Below are 26543 nucleotides of genomic sequence, written 5' to 3'. Positions count from 1 at the left end.
CATTAGTATGCGTGAAATCTGCAGCAAAAATGCTGAAAGAATTGACATGCTGCAGATATAAATCTGCACCAGTTCTGCAAGGAAAAAATAAGCAACATGTGCATGAGACTTCAGGATTGTCGTTCACTTTGGTGGTACTATGAAATCCTTGAGTTTTTTTTGCCAAAACTGCACAGAAAAACATGCACTAAAAGTTGTTTAAGCACATAGAGAAACTATGGTCTACATTATCAAGGTCTTGATTGGGATGCAGGATTAGGGCTCTATAGGGTTTTAGGAGGCTTCCTTTAAGTTGTAAATAAAGAAGTCTGCCTTTTTCAGACAACAGGAGGAGATAAGTGCTGTGGAGACATCTAACAACCAAATAAAGGAAGAAATATGTTCTGTTGTAAAGCCTGAAGAAAAAAAGCAACTGAGCAACCAAGACATACAGGCTAACGTGGAATCACCCTGCACAAATATGGAGAAGGAAGAAGATATGGATACTTCAGATCTTGTATCTAGTCAGGACGACCTATTTGGGCAGCCCAGTATTGCAGGTAAGGAAAATAAGACTAGAGATAACAGAATGGAAACCACGGTTTCTAGACCAAACTTGCCAAACTCTGGCCCGTGGGCCAAATCTGGCCCACAGGGTGGTTTTATTTAGCCCGCGACACCAGAAACACCACCCCTATATGGGGCCATTATTCTGTATGGAGGACTATGTGGGGCCCATTATACTGTATACTGGTTGGCCTGCGACTTTGTCCAAGTTTTATTTTGGCCCTCTGTGTGTTTGAGTTTGACATCCCTGGTCTAGACTGTTCCCACTATTGAACTTCATAACATTTAAAGGTAGTCTCACTCCAAAAACACTACTTAAAGGGAACGTGTCACCAGAAATATTGCTATTAACCTGCCCAGCGCATGCTCTCAGCTGAATACAGTGGGGAGAAAATTACCTTTATTCTCCATACCAACATTTGGTTTCAGTCATAGAGGTGGGGAGCTGCTGGTTCTGTCACCGCTCTGGGTATACAGAGCGGATGGTGTAACCGCGCCCCCGGCCCTGGCTGACACTGACTCTGTATTGCTGATGGCTGTCAGTCAGGGCCGGGGGCGCGGTTACATCGGCCGCTCTGTATTCCCAGAGCGGTGACAGAACCAGCAGCTCCCCCGCCTCCGTGACTGCATTCAGCTGCGTACAGGCGATGGACAACATAATAACGCTATTAACTTGAAGATTAACCGCATATCTTGAGGTTAATAGCGTAATTTCTGGTCACAGGTTCCCTTTAAACCACTCATACAGGTATGCAGGCAACTTAGCCCCTACAACAAACAAACCATCAAAATCAAATCAAAAGTATAGATTTTAGTGGTTTGTGTCTCCTCAATTTGCACACGAAGCACTTAGTCATATCTTAACACCGCTCAAGTGAGTCCTGCCTGATGTCGGTCAGTGATTCAGGATGTACGCTGCAGACTCTCATCACTAGCTCTAGTCTAGTTCCAGTCTACAGTACGATGGTCGGAGATACAGTTAGGTCCATACATATTTGGACAGAGACAACATTTTTCTAATTTTGGCTCTAGACATTACCTCAATGAATTTTAAACAAAACAATTCAGATGCAGTTGAAGTTCAGACTTTCCGCTTTCATTTGAGGGTATCCACATTAAAATTGGATGAAGGGTTTAGGACTTTCAGCTCCTTAGCATGTGCCACCCTGTTTTTAAAGGGACCAAAAGTAATTGGACAATTGACTCCAAGGCTATTTGATGGACAGGTGTGGGCAATCCCTTCGTTACGTCATTCTCAATTAAGCAGATAAAAGGCCTGGAGTTGATTTGAGGTGTGGTGCTTGCATTTGGAATGTTTTGCTGTGAAGTAAACATGCGGTCAAATGAGCTCTCCATGCAGGTGAAACAAGCCATCCTTAAGCTGCAAAAAACAGAAAAAACCCATCCGTGAAATTGCTACAATATTAGGAGTGGCAAAATCTACAGTTTGGTACATCCTGAGAAAGAAAGAAAGCACTGGTGAACTCATCAATGCAAAAAGACCTGGGCGCCCACGGAAGACAACAGTGGTGGATGATTGCAGAATAATCTCCATGGTGAAGAGAAACCCCTTCACAACAGCCAACCAAGTGAACAACACTCTCCAGGAGGTAGGCGTATCAATATCCAAATCTACCATAAAGAGAAGACTGCATGAAAGTAAATCCAGAGGGTTCACTGCACGGTGCAAGCCACTCATAAGCATCAAGAATAAAAAGGCTAGACTGGACTTTGCTAAAAAAAACATCTAAAAAAGCCAGTACAGTTCTGGAAGAACATTCTTTGGACAGATGAAACCAAGATCAACCTCTACCAGAATGATGAAAAGAGAAAAGTATGGCGAAGGCGTGGTACAGCTCATGATCCAAAGCATACCACATCATCTGTAAAACACGGCGGAAGCAGTGTGATGGCTTGGGCATGCATGGCTGCCAGTGGCACTGGGTCACTAGTGTTTATTGATGATGTGACACAGGACAGAAGCTGCCGAATGAATTCTGATGTATTCAGAGCCATACTGTGTGCTCAGATCCAGCCAAATGCAGCCAAACTGATTGGTCGTCGTTTCATACTACAGATGGACAATGACCCAAAACATAAAGCCAAAGCAACCCAGGAATTCATTAAAGCAAAGAAGTGGAATATTCTTGAATGGCCAAGTCAGTCACCTGATCTCAACCCAATTGAGCATGCATTTCACTTGTTAAAGACTAAACTTCAGACAGAAAGGCCCACAAACAAACAACAACTGAAAACCACCGTAGTGAAGGCCTGGCGGAGCATCAAAAAGGAGGAAGCACAGCGTCTGGTGATGCCCATGAGTTCAAGACTTCAGGCAGTCATTGCCAACAAAGGGTTTTCAACCAAGTACTAGAAATGAACATTTTATTTACAATTATTTAATCTGTCCAATTACTTTTGGTCCCTTTAAAAACAGGGTGGCACATGTTAAGGAGCTGAAACTCCTAAACCCTTCATCCAATTTTAATGTGGATACCCTCAAATGAAAGCTGAAAGTCTGAACTTCAACTGCATCTGAATTGTTTTGTTTAAAATTCATTGTGGTAATGTCTAGAACCAAAATTAGAAAAATGTTGTCTCTGTCCAAATATATATGGACCTAACTGTAGGTGCCAGCGATCAAAATATATGACCGCGCCTGGGCTCCTGCAGTGTCCATGTGGAGGAGCATTGCCACTGAGCTAAAGAGCTCTCCACCAAGGTATGACAATCAGCGGCTTTGCACCTCCACACGGACAATTCGGCCACGCTCACATAATGTGCCGACTTTCAGCACGGTCTCCTGTTTGGCCGCTGCTCGGTACTGTTCTGCAGAGATGAGTCCACAATGACACTGAGTCAGTGTACGGACACTTATTGAGTTCAGGCACGGCTTAAAGGATATGGCAAAGTGCTCAGTATGCAAATCAAGGAGGCGTACGTGTTCACTGAGCCTTTGGCCACATCAAGGGTGCACCGGAAATACCTTATTTGTAAATGAAATAAATTGTGTTCTGTTTTTGTTTTTAATGGCAATTTAACTGCTGAAATCTATACTACAGGAATGATTTTTATAGTTGCTAAGTCCCTACATATCTGTATAAGTAGCGTAGTTAGCATTTTGGAAGTGACAGACGCCCTTTAAGATGTCCACATGTGCCTAGTCTTTATGATAATTTTAGATGTGTTCCCTGCTCTACCTGACAGCAGCATATTTTTGGCTTGAAACACTTGGCATGAGATTTTTACAGTGCGCCATGTACAGGAAAAGTATTGGTACTATATAATGCCTAGTGCAGGGTCTGAGGAGACACTGAATGACTGGGATTGTCTTTCTTTCGATGCCTCTATCATGCTCCCCCCCCCCCCTCAGGCCTTACACTTGGCAGAATACAGTGTACGTTATGCTTCGAGTGTCCCTTTTTGAAAGAGGGTCCATATTACAGACGCATGCCTCACTACTCTATGGTTTGGTTATAAAACAGTTTGCTCAAGTACCCAAATTTCTGACTTTGTTTTTATAATTTTTCCTAATTAGAATCTGACATCAGTCCTGTAGTAAACAAGATGGTCTCTACTCCAGCGGACACCCTGCGCCTCCTGCATTTCTCAGGACAGGCCACCCTTGCACCTGTGGACGAGTAAGTATGTGTTCTGCCTTATTTCATGCTTAACAGCGACCCAGCATGTGCAGCATGATAGTATGTGGCAATGTCACAGAGGAAACTTCCTTTCCATTCCCAGTGCCTAGTGCCATGCTCTACTTTATATCATGGATGCAAAGGCCATTGCTGGTCACAGTGTACTGCAGCCTCATGGTCCATCCTCTCTGACACAGCCTGACACCATGTACAGTGACATACCTGTTGTTTCAGGTGACATCAGAATGAACTGTCCTGTGTGTCTATATGACTTGTGTAAAGCTAAGGGTTGAGACTTAGGAAAGGTATTCAGTTCTGATTAACAAACTCATTCACCATCAAGAGATATTGTGCAATTACAGGGCACAGTTTTTCCATAGTGAATAAAGCTGTGCCAGCACTATCATGCCATTTGTTTTTGTTTTTTTTTAAGGGGGGAGAATTGCAGGAAAATATAGATTGTCCTCTCACACTGTCTCAAAAGGAAGACAGGTTATATTGATGCTTCTGTATACAAGGTGGATTCATATATACAGTGTGGAAAATAAGTATTTGATACACTGCTGATTTTGCAAGTTTTCCCACCTACAAAGAATAGAGAGGTCTGTAATTTTTTTCATAGGTACACTTCAATTGTGAGAGACAGAATCTAAAAAAAAATCGAGAAAACCAGATTGTATGATTTTTAAATAATTAAATTGCTTGTTATTGCATGAAATAAGTATTTCATCACCTACCAACCAGCAAGAATTCTGGCTCTAACAGACCTGTTAGTTTTTCTTAAAGAGGCCCTCCTACTCTGCACTCATTACCTGTATTAATTGCACCTGTTTGGACTCATTACCTGTATGAAAGACACCTGTCTACACACTACAACATCTCCACCATGACCAAGACCAAAGAGCTGTCTAAGGACACCAGGAACAGAATTGTAGCCCTGCACAAGGCTGGGATGGGCTACAGGACAAGTTAAGTAGCTTGGTTAGAAGGCAACAACTGTTGGTGCAATTATTAGAAAATGGAAGAAACACAAGATGACTGTCAATCTTCCTCGATCTGGGGCTCCATGCAAGATCCTGCCTCATGGGGTAAGGATGATTCTGAGAAAGGTCAGGAATCCGCTCAGAACTACACGGGAGGACCTGGTCAATGACCTGAAGAGAGCTGGGACCAGTCTCAAACATTACCGTTAGAAACACACTACGTCGTCATGGATTAAAATCCTGCAGGGCACACAAGGTCCCCCTACTCATGCCAGCACATGTCCAGGCCCTTTTGAAGTTCGCCAGTGATGATCTGGATGATCCAGAGGAAACATAGAAGAAAGTCATGTGTTCAGATGAGACCAAAATAGAACTTTGGTATTGACTACACGCGACGTGTTTGGAGGAAGAAGAATGATGAGTACAACCCCAAGAGCACCATCACAACCGTGAAGCATGATGGGGGAAACATACTTTGGGGGTGCTTTTCTGCAGAGGGAACAGGATGACTGCACCTTATTGAAGGGAGGATGGATGGGGTCATGTATTGCGAGATTTTGGCAAACAGCCTCCTTCCCTCAGTAAGAGCATTGAAGATGGGTCGTGGCTGAGTCTTCCAGCATGATAATGACACACAGCCAGGGCAACTAAGGAGTGGCTCTGTAAGAAGCATTTCAAGGTCCTGGAGTGGCCTAGCCAGTCTCCAGACCTGAACCCAATAGGAAATCTTTGGAGGGAGCTGAAACTCAATGTTGCCCTGCGACAGCCCCGAAACCTGAAAGATCTAGAGAAGATCTGTATGGAGGAGTGGGCCAAATCCCTGCTGCAGTGTGTGCAAACTTGGTCAACAACTACAGGAAACGTCTGACCTCTGTAATTGCAAACAAAGGTTTCTGTACCAAATATTAAGTTCTGTTCTTCTATTGTATCAAATGCTTAATTAATTTGCACTATATTGCATGAAATATGTAAAAATCATACAATGTGATTTTCTGTTTTTTTTTTTTCTTTTTTTTTGTACCTACTATAAAAATTTCAGACCTCTCCATTCTTTGTAGGTGGGAAAACTTGCAAAATCGGCAGTGTATGAAATACTTATTTACCCCACTGTAGATGGCCTAGTTTAGAAAAAACTACTTGTTTTCAAAGTAATACTATTTAAATCATCAGAATCACCTTTCAGCTCTGAGCATTGAAAGCATCGATCAAAAAGTAATTTAAATCCTTTAGAAAATAAATTATCCTGTTCTGCAAGAGATTCCACAGCATCAGTTACCAACTTGTTTGTCTTAAATTTGTCCTTTCAATGATTTATTTTTATTTTTTGCGTTTCGGAAAGAGATGATAATCAGATGGGGCCAAATGGGTAGAATATGGCGAACAATTGGGAATTTCAAAGCTGATCTCGTTGGGCTTTTACTGGGCAATACGAGACTTGTGGGCAGCGCATTATCCTGCAGAAACAAAACTTCTTTAGGCTATGTTTACACTATGCGTTTTTTCAGCATTTTGTTTAATAAAATTTTCAGCTGCCTTTTACAGTACCAGCCAAGTCTGAGATTTCAGAAATCTCATGCACAAGCTTGGTTTTTTTTTGTCCTCAGCATTTTGTGCTTTGCATGTTTTTTTGCACAATAGAGCATGTCACAGCTTTTTTGCAGTGTTTTTCACCCATTGAAAGAAACGGCTAGTTGAAAAAATGGTGCAAAAACGCAGGTATCAGGTTTTGCTGCGTTTTTAGTGAAAAAAAGCATGTGCAGCAGTATGTAAAACCCATTATTCTTGTGATTTTCCCCAGTTTAAACCATCTTGTCTTGGTCACTTGATGGCAGTTTGGATTAGTGCAGTTTATTTAACCCCTTTAAAGCCCAAGATGTACTAATACGTATCTGCGCCCTGGGCTTTAAGGGCCTTATATGTTTTAGTACATCTTTGCGATCACGCCCGCACACAGGGTGTGCGGGCGCGATCGCCGCCGCGTGTCAGCTTATTGTCACAGCTGACACCCGGCGCTATGTGCAGGGAGCGGTCCAGGGTTGGGCTGGGGTTGGGGTTGGGGTTGGGGTTAGGCTAGGATTAGGGTTGGGAAAAGTTTAAAAAAAAAAAAATGACGATATGCCGACTAGTGTTGAGCGCAAGTTCTCGCTACTTGAGCTTGCATCGGGTGCTCGGGTATGCACGGAGTATTGCTCGAGTGACATGCTTGAGTCTCCGCCTCATATGTTTTGCTGCTGTTATACAGCCAAAAAAAGCATGCAGGTATTGCCTGCCATGCACGAGCGATCCCCGCATGTTTTTTTTGGGTGTCTAATAACTGTGAAATATGCGGACGGGGACTCGAGCATGTCACTCGAGCACTCGCGATACATGGTGCATACCTGAGTACCCGATGCAAACTCAAGTAGCGAGCACTTGCGCTCAAGACTATTGACAACTTATTCAATATGATGACCTAATGTTATCAAATTCTGTGTCGTACCTCTGGGTTCAAATTGTTCACTATACCCCTTGATAAAATCCTTGAGGGGTGTAGTTTCCACAATGGGGTCACTTGTGGGGGGGGTTTCCACTATTTAGGCAGATCAGGGGCTCTCCAAACGCGACATGGCGTCCGCTCTCGATTCCAGCCAATTTTTGCGTTCAAAAAATCACACCGTGCTCCTTCTCTTCTTAACTCTGCCGTGCGCCCAAACACTGTATTGGCGTACTCAGGAGAAATTGCACAAAAGTTTTTGGTGTCCATTTTCTCCTCTTACCCTTGTGAAAATATAAAAAAAATGGGGCTAAACATAATTTTTGTGGAAAAAGTTTGATATTTTTATTTTCACGGTGCCATGTTATAAACTTCTGTAAAGCACTTGGGGGTTCAGGGTGCTCACCACACATCTAGATAAGTTCCCTGAGGGGTCTAGTTTCCAAAATGGTGTCACTTGTGGGGGGTTTCCACTAGGCACATCAGGGGCTCTCCAAACGCAACATGGCGTCCGCTAATTATTCAAGCAAATTTTACAATCAAAAAGTCAAATTGCGCTCCTTCCCTTCCGAACAGTGGTTTTTCCCCACATATGGGGTATCTGCATGCTCAGGGGAAATTGCACAACAAATTTTGGGGTCCATTTTTTCCTGTTACACCTGCGAAAATAAAAAAAATTGGGTCTAAAGTAACATTTTTGTGAAAAAAGTTAAATGTTCATTTTTTTCTTCCACATTCCAAAAATTCCTGTGAAGCACCTGAAGGGTTAATAAAGTTCTTGAATGTGGTTTTGAGCACCTTGAGGGGTGCAGTTTTTAGAATGGTGTGACTTTTGGGTATTTTCGGTCATAAAGACCCCTCAAAGTGACTTCAAATGTGATGTGGTCCCTAAAAAATGGTTTTGTAAATTTTGTTGGAAAAATGAGAAATCGCTGGCCAATTTTTAACCTTTATACCTCACTGATAAAAAAAAAAAAAAAAATGTTGGTTTCTAAAATTGTGCTGATGTGAAGTAGACATGTGGGAAATGTTATTTATTAACTATTTTGTGTGACATATCTCTCTGATTTAAGGGCATTAAAATTCAAATTTTGAAAATTGCAAAATTTTCGCCAAATTTCCATTTTTTTCACAAATAAGCGCAAGTGATATCGAAGAAATTTTACCACAATCATGAAGTACAATATGTCACTAAAAAACAATCTCAGAATTAGGGGGATCCATTGAAGCGTTCCAGAGTAATTACCTCATAAAGTGACAGTGGTCAGAATTGTAAAAATTGGCCTGGTCACCAACATGCAAACCACCTTGGGTTGTAAAGGGGTTAAATTAGTGATGCGTACAAAGTAAACATTGGCTGAACAAGGTGTGACATTGAACAATGCCTGAGCAACTCAATGGCAGACCAAATTATGAAAGTAAACAGTGTCCTACAAGCTCAATTCTTTGCCAATGTTTTGGTAAACTATTCCTGAACAATTCACCTCCCCCCACTGTTACATTTGTAATTCTGTATAATATGGTTTCACATTTGTCTTGCATCAGTGACCTGTGTTCATGCTTCTGTGGTGGAAGCAAAACCAAACTTTGGGATCCTGAAAAATGCAGCAAAAAACGCACTAAAACTTGCGTTTTTGACGCTGCTTCTTTTCTGTCAAAAACGGCGTGTGTGAACATACTCTTAGAAAATTTTTGCAGGAGTTCCTATCCTCACTTGACATGGATAATGTCTCTTAAGGACAATTTTAAAATGACATTGCATAAAAGTTTAACACTTACTACATGCACTTGCCAAAGTTACAGAGAACCTGACAGGTCCCGCATGCCCCAGCAGTTGTATGTTCCTGTTTAAATTCCCTGCCCAGTATTCCTTTTATTTCATTGGACACAAACAGATCTTTGGCAAAAGTAATTCTAATGTCTGTTTCTCATGTGTAAATGAACCTTTTGACTTGTCAATGGGGCGTTAGTTTCCCTGAGTAGTTGGCCCTCTCAGCATTTCACCACACCCCTGTGGGCCTGATAACATGGCCTCATCACCAGGTCTCTGTAAATCTTGCGCATGCACGTGGCTTTTTCCACTTGCGTCATTATGCCAGCTATTCCTCTTGTTCCTTCGGAGTCTGGCGGTTCTTCAGCTCCTTTATGGACGTGAGCCGTCTTCTGAACTTCAGGTCATGTGCAGTACACCTCTGAAGCCAGGAAGCGTACACCCGGCTTCAGTGGCGCAAAGATGTGAGTGAAGAAAGCCGCATGCGCAAGATTTGCAGAGCGCTGGTGATGACACCAGCTCTTGCAAATTATGTTATCATGACCATGGGGGCATTATAAAATGCTGAGAGGGATGACTACTCTGGGTAAACAAATGCCCCATCGACTAGTCAAAGGGTTCATTTACATGTGTTAAACGGACTTTAGAAATAGTTTGTGTAAAGAGCTGTTTGTGTCTAATGTAATCAAGGGACTGTTAGGAAGGGAATTTAAACAGGAACATAAAACTTCTGGTGTTTTAAGGGGCATGTGGGACCGGTCAGGTTCCCTTTTTAATACTTGTTTCCATAGCAACATAATTTTATTTTTGTCTGCTAGAAACATTCAAGGCCAACTCCAAGTATTGATAAGTTTAGAACATCTTTAATTAAGAGTATTTCAGGTTATGCGCCAATGGGTGGGAAAAAAATTTGTCCCAGTGCGTGGAAATGCACTGAAATAAAGAATTACTGTTTTATCCCTTGCCGACTTTGCTGCTATGCACAAGTATTTTCCAGTAAGAGAAAAGCCTGCACTCCGTCGTTATTGTTCATTGTAACTTTATTCCATACGTTCTGAAGCCACTGAACACCGGTCATCAAACATCAGACGCGTTTCGGAAGTAAACTTCCTTATTCATAGCTGCTATAAATACTTGAGTAGTATTTCTAGTGTAAGAATTGCCGTCGGTTTTACTGAATTTGACAGGTGAGTGTAGCAATGTTGTGCAAATATTTTGCAACTTTTCAAGTGTTTTACACCGGACAACTGGCATAAATACTTTGATAAAATGGCCCCTGTGTCTGTTCCTAAAAATGCTGTAGTGTAACAGCTATGTGTCTGTTTTCCTTTCCTTGTGTAGAGTTTCCTCCGACCCAGTTCCCCCATCTCTAGATGCTATCCAGCCTACACCCATCATCCTGCCCACCACACCTACAGAGCAAGAAAAAGAAGGTAATCTTCTTCTGTCTCTGTAATAAAAGTTAGTCCTTGTTTTTTCCTGTTCACATGACGTTTTCATTCTGCTTTTAGCCTATACATTGGGAATGGTCTTACTAAAGTGTCCTTAGGGCTCTATTGGCAGCCAGAAGGCATGTCTGTGTCATGATCTTTTCATTTGCATTTTGTGGTGTATCCATTAAATTGACACCTCTTAAGTTGGTGGACAACGGATACATTAAAGCAGGGTTCCCCAACTCCAGTCCTCAAGGCCCACCAACAGGTCATGTTTTCAGGATTTCCTTAGTATTGCACAGGTGATGGAATTATTGCCTGTGCAGGTGATGCAATTATCACCTGTGTAATACTAAGGAAATCCTGAAAACATGACCTGTTGGTGGGCCTTGAGGACTGGAGTTGGGGAACCCTGCATTAAAGGGATGTCGAGATGATGTAGAGACAAAGACCCTGAATCCAGCGATGTGTTACTTACTGGGCTGACTGCTGTAATTTTAATAAAATCGCTGATTTATCAGCAAGAGATTATTATATGTGTGGGCGGGGTTATACAGAGCTCAGCATTCAGAGAACTGCTAGATCTATAGAAGAGAAAATGGCGATTTTATCAAAACTGCAGCAAGCAGCCAAGTACAAGGCACTTCGCTGGAATTGAGGTCTCTGCCCCTTCCTACATAATGGTGCTCTCCGATGAAGTAGCAAAATCCTGCTGACCGGTTCCCTTTAAAGGGAACCTGTCATGTAAAATAACACTATTAACCTGTTGATATGGGGTTAATCTGCAGCATGATACCGTGTGGAGCCGGCACGGAGGGCCCCTCTGCCGGGAGGAAATTAACTTTACTCCTCCCGGCAGCGTTCAGCTTCCAGTCATCGGGGTGATGCCTTCACGGCTTCAGTCACCACTTTGTGTATAGAGAGCAGCGGCTGTAACCGTGCCCCCGGCACTGACTGACTGGCCCCCATGACTGGAAGCCAAACGCTGCTGGACGGAGTAAAGTTAATTTCCTCCCGGCAGCGGGGCTGTCAGAACGCTATTAACCTGCAGATTAACCCTATATCTGTAGGTTAATAGTGTTGTTTTACATAAAATGTTCAGTTTAAATGAATGTCTGAGAGTGCCTATCATCACCCATAGACTTTATTGCCATTTATTTAATAGATATGCCGCAAAGAAACCTCTAGCTCTTAAATGTATCCCATTGTAGTTTATGGGTGGCAGATTCCACTGTTTTAGGCATGTGTCACAGCCTTTATATGTCAAGAGACTTTTTATTTTTTCTTTACATCGAAAACGCAAAGTGAACATGGCCACATTTGATCAGCTGATGATTTTAGCTATTGATGTATACTCATTTTATTGTTTAGATATAGTTGCTTCGATCTGCTTTATTGCTACTTATGATTCTATGTGATTCCATGTTTTTTATGTAGTTGAAGACATGGAGGTGGAGGAAGCTGTATCAAGTAAGCAGGAGGAAACCACAAAACCTGAAAATCATTCTTGTTTAGCTGTACCTCAAGTATCAACGCCAGTGTGCCAAAATACTCCAGCATTTGTGCTAGGGTCTTTTGTGGTACCTTCACAGCCAGAGTTTTCTCACGTGAGTATTACAATTTTCCGAATCTGCTGCTGAGATAGACGGTGTTGAAAGGGAGTCAATCTTTTTAATCAGAAGCTCACTGAGGGACACTGCATCAGATAAAGGCAAGGTAGTGGGTTTAAAGAAACAAGCTACCCGAGGATTCATGGCTTTGAGTGTGGATCACTTCCACAAAGGGTAAAGTACCTCAAACCTCTTAGAGGAAGGTGTCCTGGTGTTTCCATTCCATAGCAAGAAGGTCATCTTTTAGTAGTTTTGGAAGCAAACTTCTTGGGCTGGCTTAGTAGGCTCTTTATGCGCTACATCAGTAGGAGCCGATGGACTTGATTGGGCAAGAGAACACTGCCAGACGAGCTGTGCCGGCAAGCTTTTCAGTAACTTGGCCATAGGTAACCTGGCCAGCCACCATTCTATGTCCTGGGTCAAAGACCTAACCCATGTGGGGTGGGGGCTGCTTTTCCTGCACAGAATCTGAGGGGTCCTGATTGGGTAGGGGGGATTAAGGCATTGGGCACAGAGCGAGGCTGTCTGACCACATGGGAAAAGTTTGTCGCAGCATGAACTAAGTAAGGGATAACTATGATGTGGGACTGCCTGGTAGGTCCTGCTGGGAAGAGGACATGGTGCCTGCAAATAAAGAATAAAACGAAAATGTGCCTAGAAGGGCACCTGACCGTATTGAAGCGGTAGGAAAAAGGGAACAAACAGCCAAAAAGGTTGTAAAACATAAAGGAAGGGGGGATATAATCCTCCAGGTGGGGCCAAAACTTTTTTTTACTTGGTGTCAAGCTTTCAAGGGCAGGGTGTATTCCCACGGTCTTATGTCTCCTAATTCTTTTAACAGGAAACAAGTATGTACAGGAGCTACATCATTCATAAATTATAACTTGTACTGCAGTGTATAGAAAAGTAATTGCCGGCGTGCTCTTGTAAATAAGCTGTCAGAATTTAGATAATGTTGTCCATGTACATAGGACATATGAGTGTCATGGGAGCATCACCCATTCAATAACCCCTTCTGTTGACCAGAGCAGCTAAAAAGATCTCTGATCTATATGATGTATACATTTTGTGGTGTTCATCTGAGCTCGTTTCTTTACTTGTCAATGAAATAGCAGCAAATTAATAATGATTGTGGCTGCTTTCAGGAACAATATTACACATATTTATTCCTATTTTACAGGATGTGTTTGTACCTACTCCGAGCCTTGAAGACTCTCTTTCCAGAGAGCAAAGTAGTGAACTTAATTTGTCTAAAGTTTGTGATAATCCCGAAGGTCCTAGTCTGAAGTCTGAAAACCTTGAATTGAACACAAAATCGTCAGACGGAAACACAGAAGATCAATGTAATTTAATGTTATCCACAAGTGAATTTATGGAAACTGACAGCCCACACGACAAAGATATTAGTGGAGCAACACAAATTGAAGACGATGAACAAGGAACACATGTTTGTAAGAGTACAAGGGAGAGTCCTCTCCCAGGAGATGCCCTGCAGGAAAAGCAGGATCCTATACATAGGCCGCACATGGCACTGGTCCAAGAAGATCCTCCAACTAAAAGTGAACAAAATGCCATTGTTAACATTGATGTGAATGACATTAAAGATTGTATTGCCCAAAATAATGACTCAATCAGTCAGAATGTCTTGATACCGTCCTTAAATTCAGATGCTTCGTTGAGCATTCTAGATCAAGAAGGATCTGATCACAGGTTAAATTCAGCTGTTGAGAGCCCTTCTGCAGATGTCGATGAAGTTCCTGAAACTCCTATTGAAGCCGCAGAAGTTGAGGATAAGAGAGACGAGTGCAATCTCAATCTTGCTCTTTCAGAGACACAGGCTCAACGTCTGTCCTCCAATGATGTGGTACCATTGGGGGCAGAAGAAGCCATGGAGGTGGACCAGAGCACAGATTGCCAAGTAGTTAAAGGGAAATCCGATTTTGAGAATGTTGAGGAGCAGCCATCGACTGTCTCAGAAAATAAATTTGATTTAAAGCACATGAAGTCTGTGCCTTGTGTATTGCCTTTAGATTCTGATGTAGCTCCACAAACTGAAAGCAATCAATGTGGCAAATCTGCAGTTGAGCGATCAGAGGTTGGTCCCCCAAGTATTCAAGAGAATGCAGATGAGCAGAAAGCTACTCCTGATGAAGTTTTAGGGAAGCCAAAGCAAATTTGTGACCAAATTCAAAGTGAATCAAAAGAAAAACTGGATTTTGTGCCTGCCGCAAGTGATTGTAACAAGTCCTTAAACCCCTCATCATCTGTCCAGCAAGTTCCACATCTTATAGTTCAACACGCTGACTTACCTGTAGCTCCAATGGTAAATCAAGAGCTGGTTGCCGAAGAAGAAAATGAAGAGCGATCTGTGCCTGAAACACCAGAATGTGTTATTCAAATAGACCAAGAGTCCGATTTATCTGGACAGGTTAAGGGACACCAGGATTGCATTCTCCCCGGGAATTCAGATGATACAAGTGTTAGAGAAAAATTAACTCAGAAATATCCAGACCCTCTTGAGAAGGCTGAAAAAGTTGAAAAGCAAGAAGATAAAGATATCTGTGGGTTAAGTGAAGAAAAATCAAACAAGCCATGCAGCCCTGAAGTAGTAGAAGCTAGTGAAAATACACCAAACAGTAGCCAAGAACATCCTTTGTCAAATGACGTTCCCGATTCTGAAAGAAATATACAGTTAGAACCTCCTAGAAATGAAGTAAAAGATGCATCTGTAAGTGATCAAGAAAATCCACCTAAAGCTCCTACACTGGACCTAAGAAAATCTGTTAGCGAGAATCCTAATGAGATAAGTCCTCATTGCGCAGAGAAAATTTCTGAACATCAGAAAGAGTCTCCGGAAAAAGCTGAATCAATATGTCCTCAGAAAATGTCCATGTTTAATAAATGTACTGATGATGCATCCATTGGTTCTTGTGAAGATGAAGGACATGGACCGGATTCAGAATTTCAGGAAAAGACAGCTGAACAATCTGCACGTAGTCTCTGTGAAAGCTCAAGTGGTAGGTTAATGTTGGATTGTCCCAGTTCTGTTAATGATGCTGATGAATGTGAAATGATTTCTTCCTTATATAGCCCCAACATATTCCTTTCATAGTGTACAGATATTGTCACTATCTACATCAAGCTCTGTCCCCGATGGGTCTTCATAATCTAACTTCACTATTTCAGGGACATTATAATGAGTTAATTGGATTCCTACGAAATTTGGTGTGTATTTGGGAACTCCTTAAGCCTCTACACCGATGTTGTCCTAGGTCGTATAAAAAACCTAAACCCCAGTGGTATAAGGCAGCACTGCTAACCACTGAGCCACTGTGCTACCCCATCGTGAGCAACAAGTTATAGCTGTTAAAAATATATGTAAAACTACCAAAAAAGGGGCTGGTCATTAATGAGCAGAATACTTCAAGTGCTGATAGCCACAATTTTTCACCTGTTTTCCCACATTACAGGCTCTATAACTAATTTTTAGATGTCTATAGTGGATGGAGACTGGATGGTATGATGTCTCCCATTCACAGTACACAAAGTCAAGAAGTTCCTGTCACTACGTAGCACACTCAAAAACAGCCACCTCATGGATTGCAATATACAGCAGCACTAGGTAATGTAGCTGTAAATCAAGCACTGAAGAAGGATTAAAGGAAATCTGTCAGCAGGTTTCTGCTATATAATGTAGGGGCAGAGACCATGATTCCAGTGATGTGTCACATATTAAACTTTGTGCTGTAGTTTCAATACAATCCATGATCTGATTGGCAGCTTGCTGACAGTACACAGTGTTCACAGGAAGCTGCCAATCAATGGTGTGGGCGGGTTATACACAGCTCAGCATTCAGAACACTGCTACATCTACAACAGAGAAAACAGAAATTCTATGCAAGTTACACAAAACAGCACAGTAAGTGATACACTGCCCCTACATCAAGCTGCTCTCAGATTCCCTTTGAACACTTATGGCAAATCAGCAACACCTTCTCCATGTGTGTTGATGTTTTTCTCTCTGTCTGCCCTCCCTCCACTGCCAACTCTCCTCTCCATATACAGTGCATTGTGAAAGTATTTGCCCCCCTTGAACTTTTCTACCTTTTGCCACATTTCTGGCTTCAAACATAAAGATATAAAATTTGAATTTTTTGGGGAAGAATCAACAACAAGTGGGACACAATCGTGAAGTGGAACGAAATTTGGATATTTTAAACATTTAAAAAAAAACAAACAAACTGAAAAGTGGGGCGTGCAATATTATTCGGCCCCTTTACTTTCATTGTAGCAAACTCACTCCACAAGTTCAGTGAGGATCTCTGAATGATCCAATGTTGTCCTAAATGACTGGGAATGATAAATAGAATCCACCTGTGTGTAATCAAGTCTCCGTATAAATGCACCTGCTCTGTGATAGTCTCAGGGTTCTGTTTCAAGTACAGAGAGCATCATGAAGACCAAGGAGCACACCAGGCAGGTCCGAGATACTGTTGTGGCAAAGTTTAAAGCCGGATTTGGATACAAAAAGATTTCCCAAGTTTTAAACATCTCAAGGAGTACTGTGCAAGCGATCATATTGAAATGGAAGGAGTATCAGACCACTGCAAATCTACCAAGACCCGGCCGTCCCTCTAAACTTTCATCTCGAACAAGGAGAAGACTGATCAGAGATGCAGCCAAAAGGCCCATGATCACTCTGGATGAACTGCAGAGATCTACAGCTGAGGTGGGAGAGTCTGTCCATAGGACAACAATCAGTCGTACACTGCACAAATCTAGCATTTATGGAAGAGTGGCAAGAAGAAAGCCATTTCTCAAAGATATCCATAAAAAGTCTCATTTGAAGTTTGCCACAAGCCACCTGGAAGACACACCAAACATGTGGAATAAGGTGCTCTGGTCAGATGAAACCAAAATCGAACTTTTTGGCCACAATGCAAAACGATATGTTTGGCGTAAAAGCAACACAGCTCATCACCCTCAAAACACCATCCCCACTGTCAAACATGGTGGTGGCAACATCATGGTTTGGGCCTGCTTTTCTTTAGCAGGGACAGGGAAGATGGTTAAAATTGATGGGCAGATGGACAGAGCCAAATACAGGACCATTCTGGAAGAAAACCTGTTGGAGTCTGCAAAAGACCTGACACTGGGACGGAGATTTATCTTCCAACAAGACAATGATCCCAAACATAAAGCAAAATCTACAATGGAATGGTTCAAAAATAAACGTATCCAGGTGTTAGAATGGCCAAGTCAAAGTCCAGACCTGAATCCAATCGAGAATCTGTGGAAAGAGCTGAAAACTGCTGTTCACAAACGCCCTCCATCCAACCTCAATGAGCTCGAGCTGTTTTGCAAGGAAGAATGGGCAAGAATTTCAGCCTCTCGATGTGCAAAACTGATAGAGACATACCCCAAGCGACTTGCAGCTGTAATCGCAGCAAAAGGTGGCGCTACAAAATATCAACTCAAGGGGGCCGAATAATATTGCACGCCCCACTTTTCAGTTTTTTTTTTTTTTTTAAAGTTTAAAATATCCAATACATTTCGTTCCACTTCACGATTGTGTCCCACTTGTTGTTGATTCTTCCCAAAAAAATTAGAATTTTATATCTTTATGTTTGAAGCCAGAAATGTGGCAAAAGGTAGAAAAGTTCAAGGGGGGCCAAATACTTTCACAATGCACTGTACTTCAATAGGCAGCTGTAATCTGACCCCTCACTGAGCTGACAATGTCTTTTCTTTAGCTAGTAAAATTATGTCCTTAGTTTCTGAGGGAATGATGAGTTCAGGAGACAAGAGAGGGAAAGTTGCTCATAATTAAAAAAAAAAAAAAAATAAATAAACTATTATGATAAGCTATATTTCAAAGTTTCTCGTATTCATTTGCCCTTTTTATTTTTTCCATGTTTGTTGAAACGAAAGTCTCCATTTTTTATTTTATTAAAAAAAAGGCTTTTAAAATCTTGTTAAATGTTAGTTTGTGACTAGTGATATAGCCGTTGCTAAAGTATGTACATGTATTTAAAAGGAATGTCAGCAGGATTTCACTCGTGAAATATTTATATGCGCTTGGAGCTCTCACAGACAAATCCAGCAATACCTTTACATGGTCAGTCCTTTCCTCCGTTACTGGGAAATCAAATTAATATGCAATAGGCTACGGTAGATTTAAAACCAAGTAAACTAAAGTATAATAAAAGAATATATCTATAAATTTGGGACATACATTTAGCCAAAAATAAAAGACAACATCCCCAGCACAGGATGTAATAGATGTATAAAAAGCAATATATGAAACAAAACAAGTGTACAAAGGTTTAAAAGTTTGTTGATGCTCTCACATCATAGGAGGAGAGGATATGATGACAGTATCTCTATAGTATTATTACAGTTATCAAACATAGTAATCCCTCACAGTAGAAGTATCAAAATCAGTTCCCCACCCTCCTGAGGAAGGCAAGCGCCGAAACGCATGTAGAGGACCTGGCATCCATCTTCCAGCAGTGGTATTTATGCTTGCCCTATTTCTAATCATTGCTTTGTATAATCATTCTATCATGTGGCTATAGATATTATGATCTGATTTTGATACTTCTACTGTGAGGGATTACTATTTAATTTAATACTATAGAGATACTGTCATATCCTCTCCATCCTATGCTGGGGATGTTGCCTTTTGGTCTATTTGTATTTCCCAAATTTTAAGAATATTTAATAAAGATATATTCTTTTATTATACTTTTTGTTTACGTGGTTTTAAATTGCGCATTCTTCTGTTGTATGACCTATATAGATTATTACAGTATAGTGACTGTCAGTATTATGGACATACTGAGCATTATCATTATAAATGGGTACTGTTGATTCTGCAAACTTGCCAGAAATGGTTAGTACAAAAACATAAAAGAAGTCTTGTTCTGCACCTTATTACAAAGAAATGCCAGTTTCTCCACTTATCAGGTGCCTGGCTTTGTCGTCATGCACAAGTCATGTCATATGGGCGAAAATAAACAGATTATTTTAAAAAGGCACCTAAAGAGACAAGGAAACATTAATACATGAAAAGAGAGCTCTTCACTCACCACCACAATGTCTCCACTATCGCATATTGAATTTCAGCGGTCCAGCAAGCCCGTCGGAGAATGCAGACAAATAATTGAGGCATTTTGACTAACCAGTCTTAATCGTAACATGTTGACATCGCTCACTATCCTGCTATGACTATCTTTTAATGGAATTTGAATAAAGATACCTTTTATAGAGTTACCAACTTTCTTTTTTTCATTTATGATACTTTTTAATGCAATTGTGCTAGAAAAATTACTAATGGTAAAAGCACATGTTTGTTTGCCCTTGGCAATCACTAATCAGCTTTGCAGGGAAAAAAATGTAGTAAAATATTTATTAAAATCCCATAAGCGCCTTCACGACTTTTATATACTTTACAATTTTTTTCTCAGTGTTAGAAACTTTAATAACGTACCTAGTGACAAGAAAGTCCATAGTTAGTGGGTTGTTGCGAATAATTCTACAATTTATTGCTGTTTTCTAGCACTGACCTGTACTGATGCCATTACTGTCAATTATTTATTCCCAGTGTTAATCCTCGTGTGTTTTTCCTTCTAGAAACACCATTCCATTTTACTCTACCAAAGGAAGGAGACCTACTCCAACCAATAAGCAGTGTTACACCTCCTATGATTGGCCAGTTGAAACGGGGGCCACGAAGGCATAGTACCCCAATTGGTGAGACTCTTATGTTAATTCACAATTAACTTAAGTTAATTTTATGTTCTTTTTTGTTATCAAAATCCATTCAGCTTGCAGTCCCAGTTGGTAGTACTTTATCCCATGTATAACATTTTGTATAGTGCGCCTTTTGCTTTAGGCTCTGTGCGCAGTGTGCATTTTTGGTGTGTTTTCTCTGCTCGGAAATGGGCCAAAAACGCTAGGTAATCCGTGTGCCAGCTAGTTAAATGACAATCCTGAAGTGCTGTGCACATGATCAGGAATTTTCCTATCAGGAATTTTCCTATCAGGATTGTCATTGGTTTTGTCATTGTCAATTCTTTGTGCGTTTATGCAGCGTTTTTCACTCATTGACTTTGGTTGAGTCAGTCAAATCTGCAGCAAAAACACAGGCATAAAAATATTTGCTTATCTGACTGACTCAATTTGAGTCGGAGTCAAAAACGCACAAAGAAATTGGTACTCCTCCCATCATCCAATGGCCGCTCCTGCTGACAATAGTGGAAGCAGGCGCTCCTGAAGGGAAAAGTAGTCTCTTCAGCCGGCATCTGTGCGCAGTGTAGAAAAAAAAAAAAGTTAAAATAAAATAAAAACACCTTATTCTCACCTGTCCGCCGTCACCACGAGTGTCCCACGGCAATCCGATCACCCTGCAGCCGGCGATACACTGATAGGAGTGCGATCGCTCCCGGCATTGTATAGCCCTGAATTGCTGGCACTGAGGTCACTGGAGTTCAAACTGCTGAAGATCAGCTGAAAGCTTCGGGGCTCTCACTTAAGGCATCGGTGCTGCGTGAGATTTTTCCCACGCAACACTGATGCTGTAAGTGAGGTCAACTGAGCTCTCAGCTGATCTTCAGCTGTTTGAACTCCAGTGACCTCACTCCCGGCAGTTCAGCGCTATACACTGACAGGAGTGGGTGCATGGCCCCCCTCATCCCTCTTCCTGGTATGCATGGCCCCCCCTCATCCCTCTTCCTGTTATGCATGGCCCCCCTCATCCCTCTTCCTGGTAGGCGTAGGCCCCCCTCATCCCTCTTCCTGGTAGGCGTGGGCCCCCCTCATCCCTCTTCCTGGTAGGCGTGGGCCCCCCTCATCCCTCTTCCTGGTAGGCGTGGGCCCCCCTCATCCCTCTTCCTGGTAGGCGTGGGACCCCCTCATCCCTCTTCCTGGTAGGCGTGGGCCCCCCTCATCCCTCTTCCTGGTAGGCGTGGGCCCCCCTCATCCCTCTTCCTGGTAGGCGTGGGCCCCCCTCATCCCTCTTCCTGGTAGGCGTGGGCCCCCCCTCATCCCTCTTCCTGGTAGGCGTGGGCCCCCCCTCATCCCTCTTCCTGGTAGGCGTGGGCCCCCCTCATCCCTCTTCCTGGTAGGCGTGGGCCCCCCTCATCCCTCCTTCCTGGTAGGCGTGGGCCCCCCTCATCCCTCCTTCCTGGTAGGCGTGGGCCCCCCTCATCCCTCCTTCCTGGTAGGCGTGGGCCCCCCTCATCCCTCCTTCCTGGTAGGCGTGGGCCCCCCTCATCCCTCCTTCCTGGTAGGCGTGGGCCCCCCTCATCCCTCCTTCCTGGTAGGCGTGGGCCCCCCTCATCCCTCCTTCCTGGTAGGCGTGGGCCCCCCTCATCCCTCCTTCCTGGTAGGCGTGGGCCCCCCTCATCCCTCTTCCTGGTAGGCGTGGGCCCCCCTCATCCCTCTTCCTGGTAGGCGTGGGCCCCCCCCTCATCCCTCTTCCTGGTAGGCGTGGGCCCCCCCCTCATCCCTCTTCCTGGTAGGCGTGGGCCCCCCCCTCATCCCTCTTCCTGGTAGGCGTGGGCCCCCCTCATCCCTCTTCCTGGTAGGCGTGGGCCCCCCCCTCATCCCTCTTCCTGGTAGGCGTGGGCCCCCCCCTCATCTCTCTTCCTGGTAGGCGTGGGCCCCCCCCCTCATCTCTCTTCCTGGTAGGCGTGGGCCCCCCCCCCTCATCTCTCTTCCTGGTAGGCGTGGGCCCCCCCCTCATCTCTCTTCCTGGTAGGCGTGGGCCCCCCCCCTCATCTCTCTTCCTGGTAGGCGTGGGCCCCCCCCCCTCATCTCTCTTCCTGGTAGGCGTGGCCCCCCCCCCCCCTCATCTCTCTTCCTGGTAGGCGTGGGCCCCCCCCCCCCTCATCTCTCTTCCTGGTATGCGTGGGCCCCCCCCCCCCCTCATCTCTCTTCCTGGTATGCGTGGGCCCCCCCCCACCATCTCTCTTCCTGGTATGCGTGGGCCGCCCTCATCCTGGTATGCATGGCACCTCCATCCCCATCACGCTGCACACAAAAAAATAAACAATTCTACTCCCCTTCCTTCCCTCTGCTCCAGCGTTGCGTCCTGTTCTGCTGCCAGCAGCTGATCCCACTGTGTGAGCCGTGCATGACGTCACTGCCATGCGTCCTCACGGTGAGATGAGCTGCCAAAATAGTCACTGGTCCCCACGCCGGGACTATGGACGTGGGGAGCAGTGACTATTGACTCTCCTTAATAGCATGCACAGTGTAGCCACAGAGCGGCTCCTGCTGCGGCTCGGCTATCACGTGTGCCTGCTATTAAAGAGCATGAATATTCACTACTCGCACATGGGGCCCTTAATGGCGGCTAAACTGTGTGCGCTATTAAGGAAAATAAATACTCCCTGCTCCCCACGCCCATATCTATCTATATATACACACACACACACACACACACACACACACACACACACACACACACACACACACACACACACACACACACACCCAGCTCTGGCAAAAATTAAGAAACCACTGCAGTTTTCTAGAAATCACCATCTCTACATGTCTGACAGCCATTCCAGTGTCAGTAGAATTCCAACCAAAGTCCACCTCATTCTACTTAATGTGCTTCTGATTAGGTGATCACCTGAACCAAATCTTATGTAACGAGGGAAAGTATAAAAAACACTGCTGTGGTCTTCACAATCCTCTTGCAATAGGACAAGCTGGATGGCAAAACAAGTGCTAGGAACAGCCCCAAAAGTAATTTGAATGAAAAAAATAACTTTTAACCATGCCAAAGGAGTTGAAAATAAAAGTCTTGAGTGAGGAAAAGAAGGGCTCAATTCTGGCTTTACTAGCAGAGGGATACAGTGAGCGTCATGTTGCCTCCATCCTTAAAATTTCGAAGACGGCAGTCCATTACAACAGGGTCAAGCAGCAGATATTGGGGACAACAGAGCTACAGACCGGCAGAGGGCGAAAGCGACTCTCCACTGACCGGGATGACCATCATCTTATTCGAATGTCACTCAGCAACCGCAGGATGACATCAAGTGACCTACAAAAGGAATGGCAAATGGCAGCTGGGGTGAAGTGCACGGCAAGAACAGTTCGTAACAGGCTCCTAGAGGCAGGCCTCAAGTCATGTAAGGCTAAGTGCCCATGATGTAGAAATGCTGCAGATTTTTTCTGCATCTCCCTGGCAGGAAAAACACGTGCAGATTTTACATGCGTTTTTCCTGCCAGGTAGAAGCGTTTGTCAAGCGTTTTTGCAACTTGGTCACACTATATAAATCCATGCAACCGGCATGGATTTATATAGTGTGACCAAGTTAATAGTTAAAAAAAAGAATAATAATGGTGAAAAAAAACATTATACTCACCTTCTGATGGCCCGCGGTCTTCTCTCCGGTGCGTCCGGTCTCTTGTATGGCTCGCGGTGGTGTAAAAGGACCTTCCTTGACGTCATTTAGTCATGTGACAGGTCACGCGACCGCCGACATCAGTGGTTGTGTGACCTGTCACATGACTAAATGACGTCATGGAAGGTCCTTTTACACCATCGCGAGCCATTGTGGAGCCAGGTTTCACCATAGAGGAGACCGGGGGACATCGGAAGGTGAGTATAGTGTGTGTATATTTATTTTATTTTATTTTTTTTTAACAGGTACTATGGTACCCGGGTCTGGAGGAGAGTCTCCTCGTCTCCAGACCCGGGTACCATCCGCACATTGAATTGCTTAATATCCGCATGTGCACATGTAGTCGTGCGGATATTAAGCGATTCAATGGCATCAATTAAGCTGCGTGTCCGCAAAATGAATGGACATGCTGCGTATTTTTCCGCAATGATAATCCGCAGCGGAAATTTCCGCAACGTGTGCACAGCACATGCAGATTATCATTGGGGACCATGGGGCACGTATTACCAAGCGTTTTTTAAGGTTTTTCACTGCGGAAATTCCGCAGCAAAAACGCTTGATAAACACATAGTGGGCATGCAGCCTATAGCTAGAAAAAAGCCTTTCATCCATGAGAAGTAAAGGAGAGCCAGGCTGAAGTTTGCCAAAGACCATAAGGATTGGACCATAGAGGACTGGAGTAAGGTAATCTTCTCTGATGAGTCTAATTTTCAGCTTTGCCCAACACCTGGTCGACTAATAGTTAGATGGAGACCTGGAGAGGCATACAAGCCACAGTGTCTTGCACCCACTGTGAAATTTTATGGAGGATCAGTGATGATCTGGGGATGCTTCAGCAAGACTGGAATTGGGCAGGTCAATCTTTACGAAGGACGTATGAATCAAGCCGCATACAAGGTTATCCTTGAAAAACACTTGCTTCCTTCAGCTCAGGCAATGTTCCCCAACTCTGAAGACTGGTTTTTCCAGCAGGACAATGCCCCATGCCACATCGCTAGGTCAATCAAGGTGTGGATGAAGGAGCACCACATCAAGACCCTGTCATGGCCAGCCCAGACTCCAGACCTAAACCCCATTGAAAACCTCTGGCATGTAATCAGGAGGAAGATGGATAGTCACAAGCCATCAAACAAAGAAGAACTGCTTACATTTTTGTGCCAGCAGCGGTATAAGGTCACCCAAAAGCAGTGTGAAAGACTGGTGGAAAGCAGCCAAGACACATGAAAGCTGTGATTAAAAATCATGGTTATTCTACCAAATATTGATTTCTGAACTCTTTTGAGTTAAAACATGAGTATTATTGTTTCTAAATGAATAAGAACTTGTTTTCCTTTCATTATTTGAGGTCTGAAAGCACGGTTTCTTTTTTATTATTTTGACGGTTTCTCATTTGCTGCAAATAAATACAACATTTTTAGCTTTGAATTTTGGAGACATGTTGTCAGTAGTTTATAGAATAAAACAACAATGTACATGTGCATCCCAATAAATTAGAATATCATCACTCCAGTGTCTAGCCTAGACTGAAGTTCATTTTTACGGTGGCGTGCCAGCTAAAAGATGCACTAAATTCATTAAGAGGCATACTGCTCTAAAATAATTTGGCCAGCAGATCCATAAACAAGAGTCCAATTGAGTCTGTGCAGCTATGTGGTAGAGAGCCTTACAAGATTCGGTCACATCTCTGTTTCTCCAGGGGCCGATGGAGAGGGTGCCAACGCTTCTACTGATATCTCAATATAATAATAATGTATTGGTACTGCAGTCCTTTACTCTTGAATGGCACAGAAGTGCAGTACCAGGAACAGAAGCTACACAGTTTTTACCAGTTAGAGCTCTGTACAATAAGGTCGGGGACCCACTAGCATATGGCATGCGAGCGAGAGCCGAATGTCAGTGCTTCGTGCTCCGATCCTCTCGCACAGAAAGGATCGCAGCGCAGCTGCAGAGGGGACGGAGAAATCAATTTCTCCATCTCCTCTGTAATCCGATCGGAGCTGGGAAAAAAAAACTCCACTGAGCACTGAATCATAGGATTAAATTGGTCGCCTGATTTAATCGCAAGTGAGAGTGAGCCCTAAAGGCAATGGCTACCGCTGCCACTTTTAGGAAGCTGGTTGGAAGGTGTGTCAGAAGTTGGACCCCCACCATCCTTAATTTGACAGCAAGAATGGGCCATCAATATTAAACTCGAGGAATTTACCTTAAAGGATATAGGTCTCATGCAATAGTAATATGAAAACTGCTAGTTCTTACATTATGTGTGTGTGTGTGTGTGTGTGTGTGTGTGTATGTATGTATGTATGTATGTATGTATGTATATACAGTATAACTCCAAGTAAATCAAACTTCTGTGAAATCCAACTGTCCACTTAGGAAGCAACACTGATTGACAATCAATTTCACATGCTGTTGTGCAAATGGAATAGACAATAGATGGAAATTATTGGCAATTATCAAGACACCCTCAATAAAGGAGTGGTTCTGCAGGTGGGGACCACAGACCACATCTCAGTACCAATGCTTTCTGGCTGATGTTTTGGTCACTTTTGATTGTTGGTTGTGCTTTCACACAATCGTGGTAGCATGAGACGGACTCTACAACCCACAGAAGTTGCTCAGGAAGTGCAGCTCATCCAGGATGGCACATCAATGCGAGCTGTGGC

The 26543-nt window shown here is 43.3% G+C and overlaps 1 protein-coding gene across 3 annotated transcripts in view; it reads left to right on the top strand.

Annotated features, from left to right (window-relative positions):
* Window positions 1–26543, top strand: part of TP53BP1 (tumor protein p53 binding protein 1) — a 155875-nt gene that overhangs the window by 90944 nt on the left and 38388 nt on the right. For all 3 annotated transcript variants that reach the window (XM_073653151.1, XM_073653149.1, XM_073653148.1), the window contains exons 8-13: window positions 322–539; window positions 4085–4187; window positions 10756–10847; window positions 12285–12454; window positions 13638–15474; window positions 20093–20212. In XM_073653151.1, coding sequence (XP_073509252.1) covers window positions 322–539; window positions 4085–4187; window positions 10756–10847; window positions 12285–12454; window positions 13638–15474; window positions 20093–20212 — 2540 coding nt within the window. The remainder of the gene's footprint in view (window positions 1–321; window positions 540–4084; window positions 4188–10755; window positions 10848–12284; window positions 12455–13637; window positions 15475–20092; window positions 20213–26543) is intronic.

The sequence above is a fragment of the Phyllobates terribilis genome, unplaced genomic scaffold (genome assembly GCF_046119375.1).
Source record: "Phyllobates terribilis strain yellow unplaced genomic scaffold, ASM4611937v1 Scaffold_11__3_contigs__length_659146591, whole genome shotgun sequence".
NCBI lineage: Eukaryota > Metazoa > Chordata > Amphibia > Anura > Dendrobatidae > Phyllobates > Phyllobates terribilis.
The sequence above is the reverse complement of the archived record's forward strand: the minus strand, read 5'-3'. Positions and strand labels throughout refer to the sequence as shown.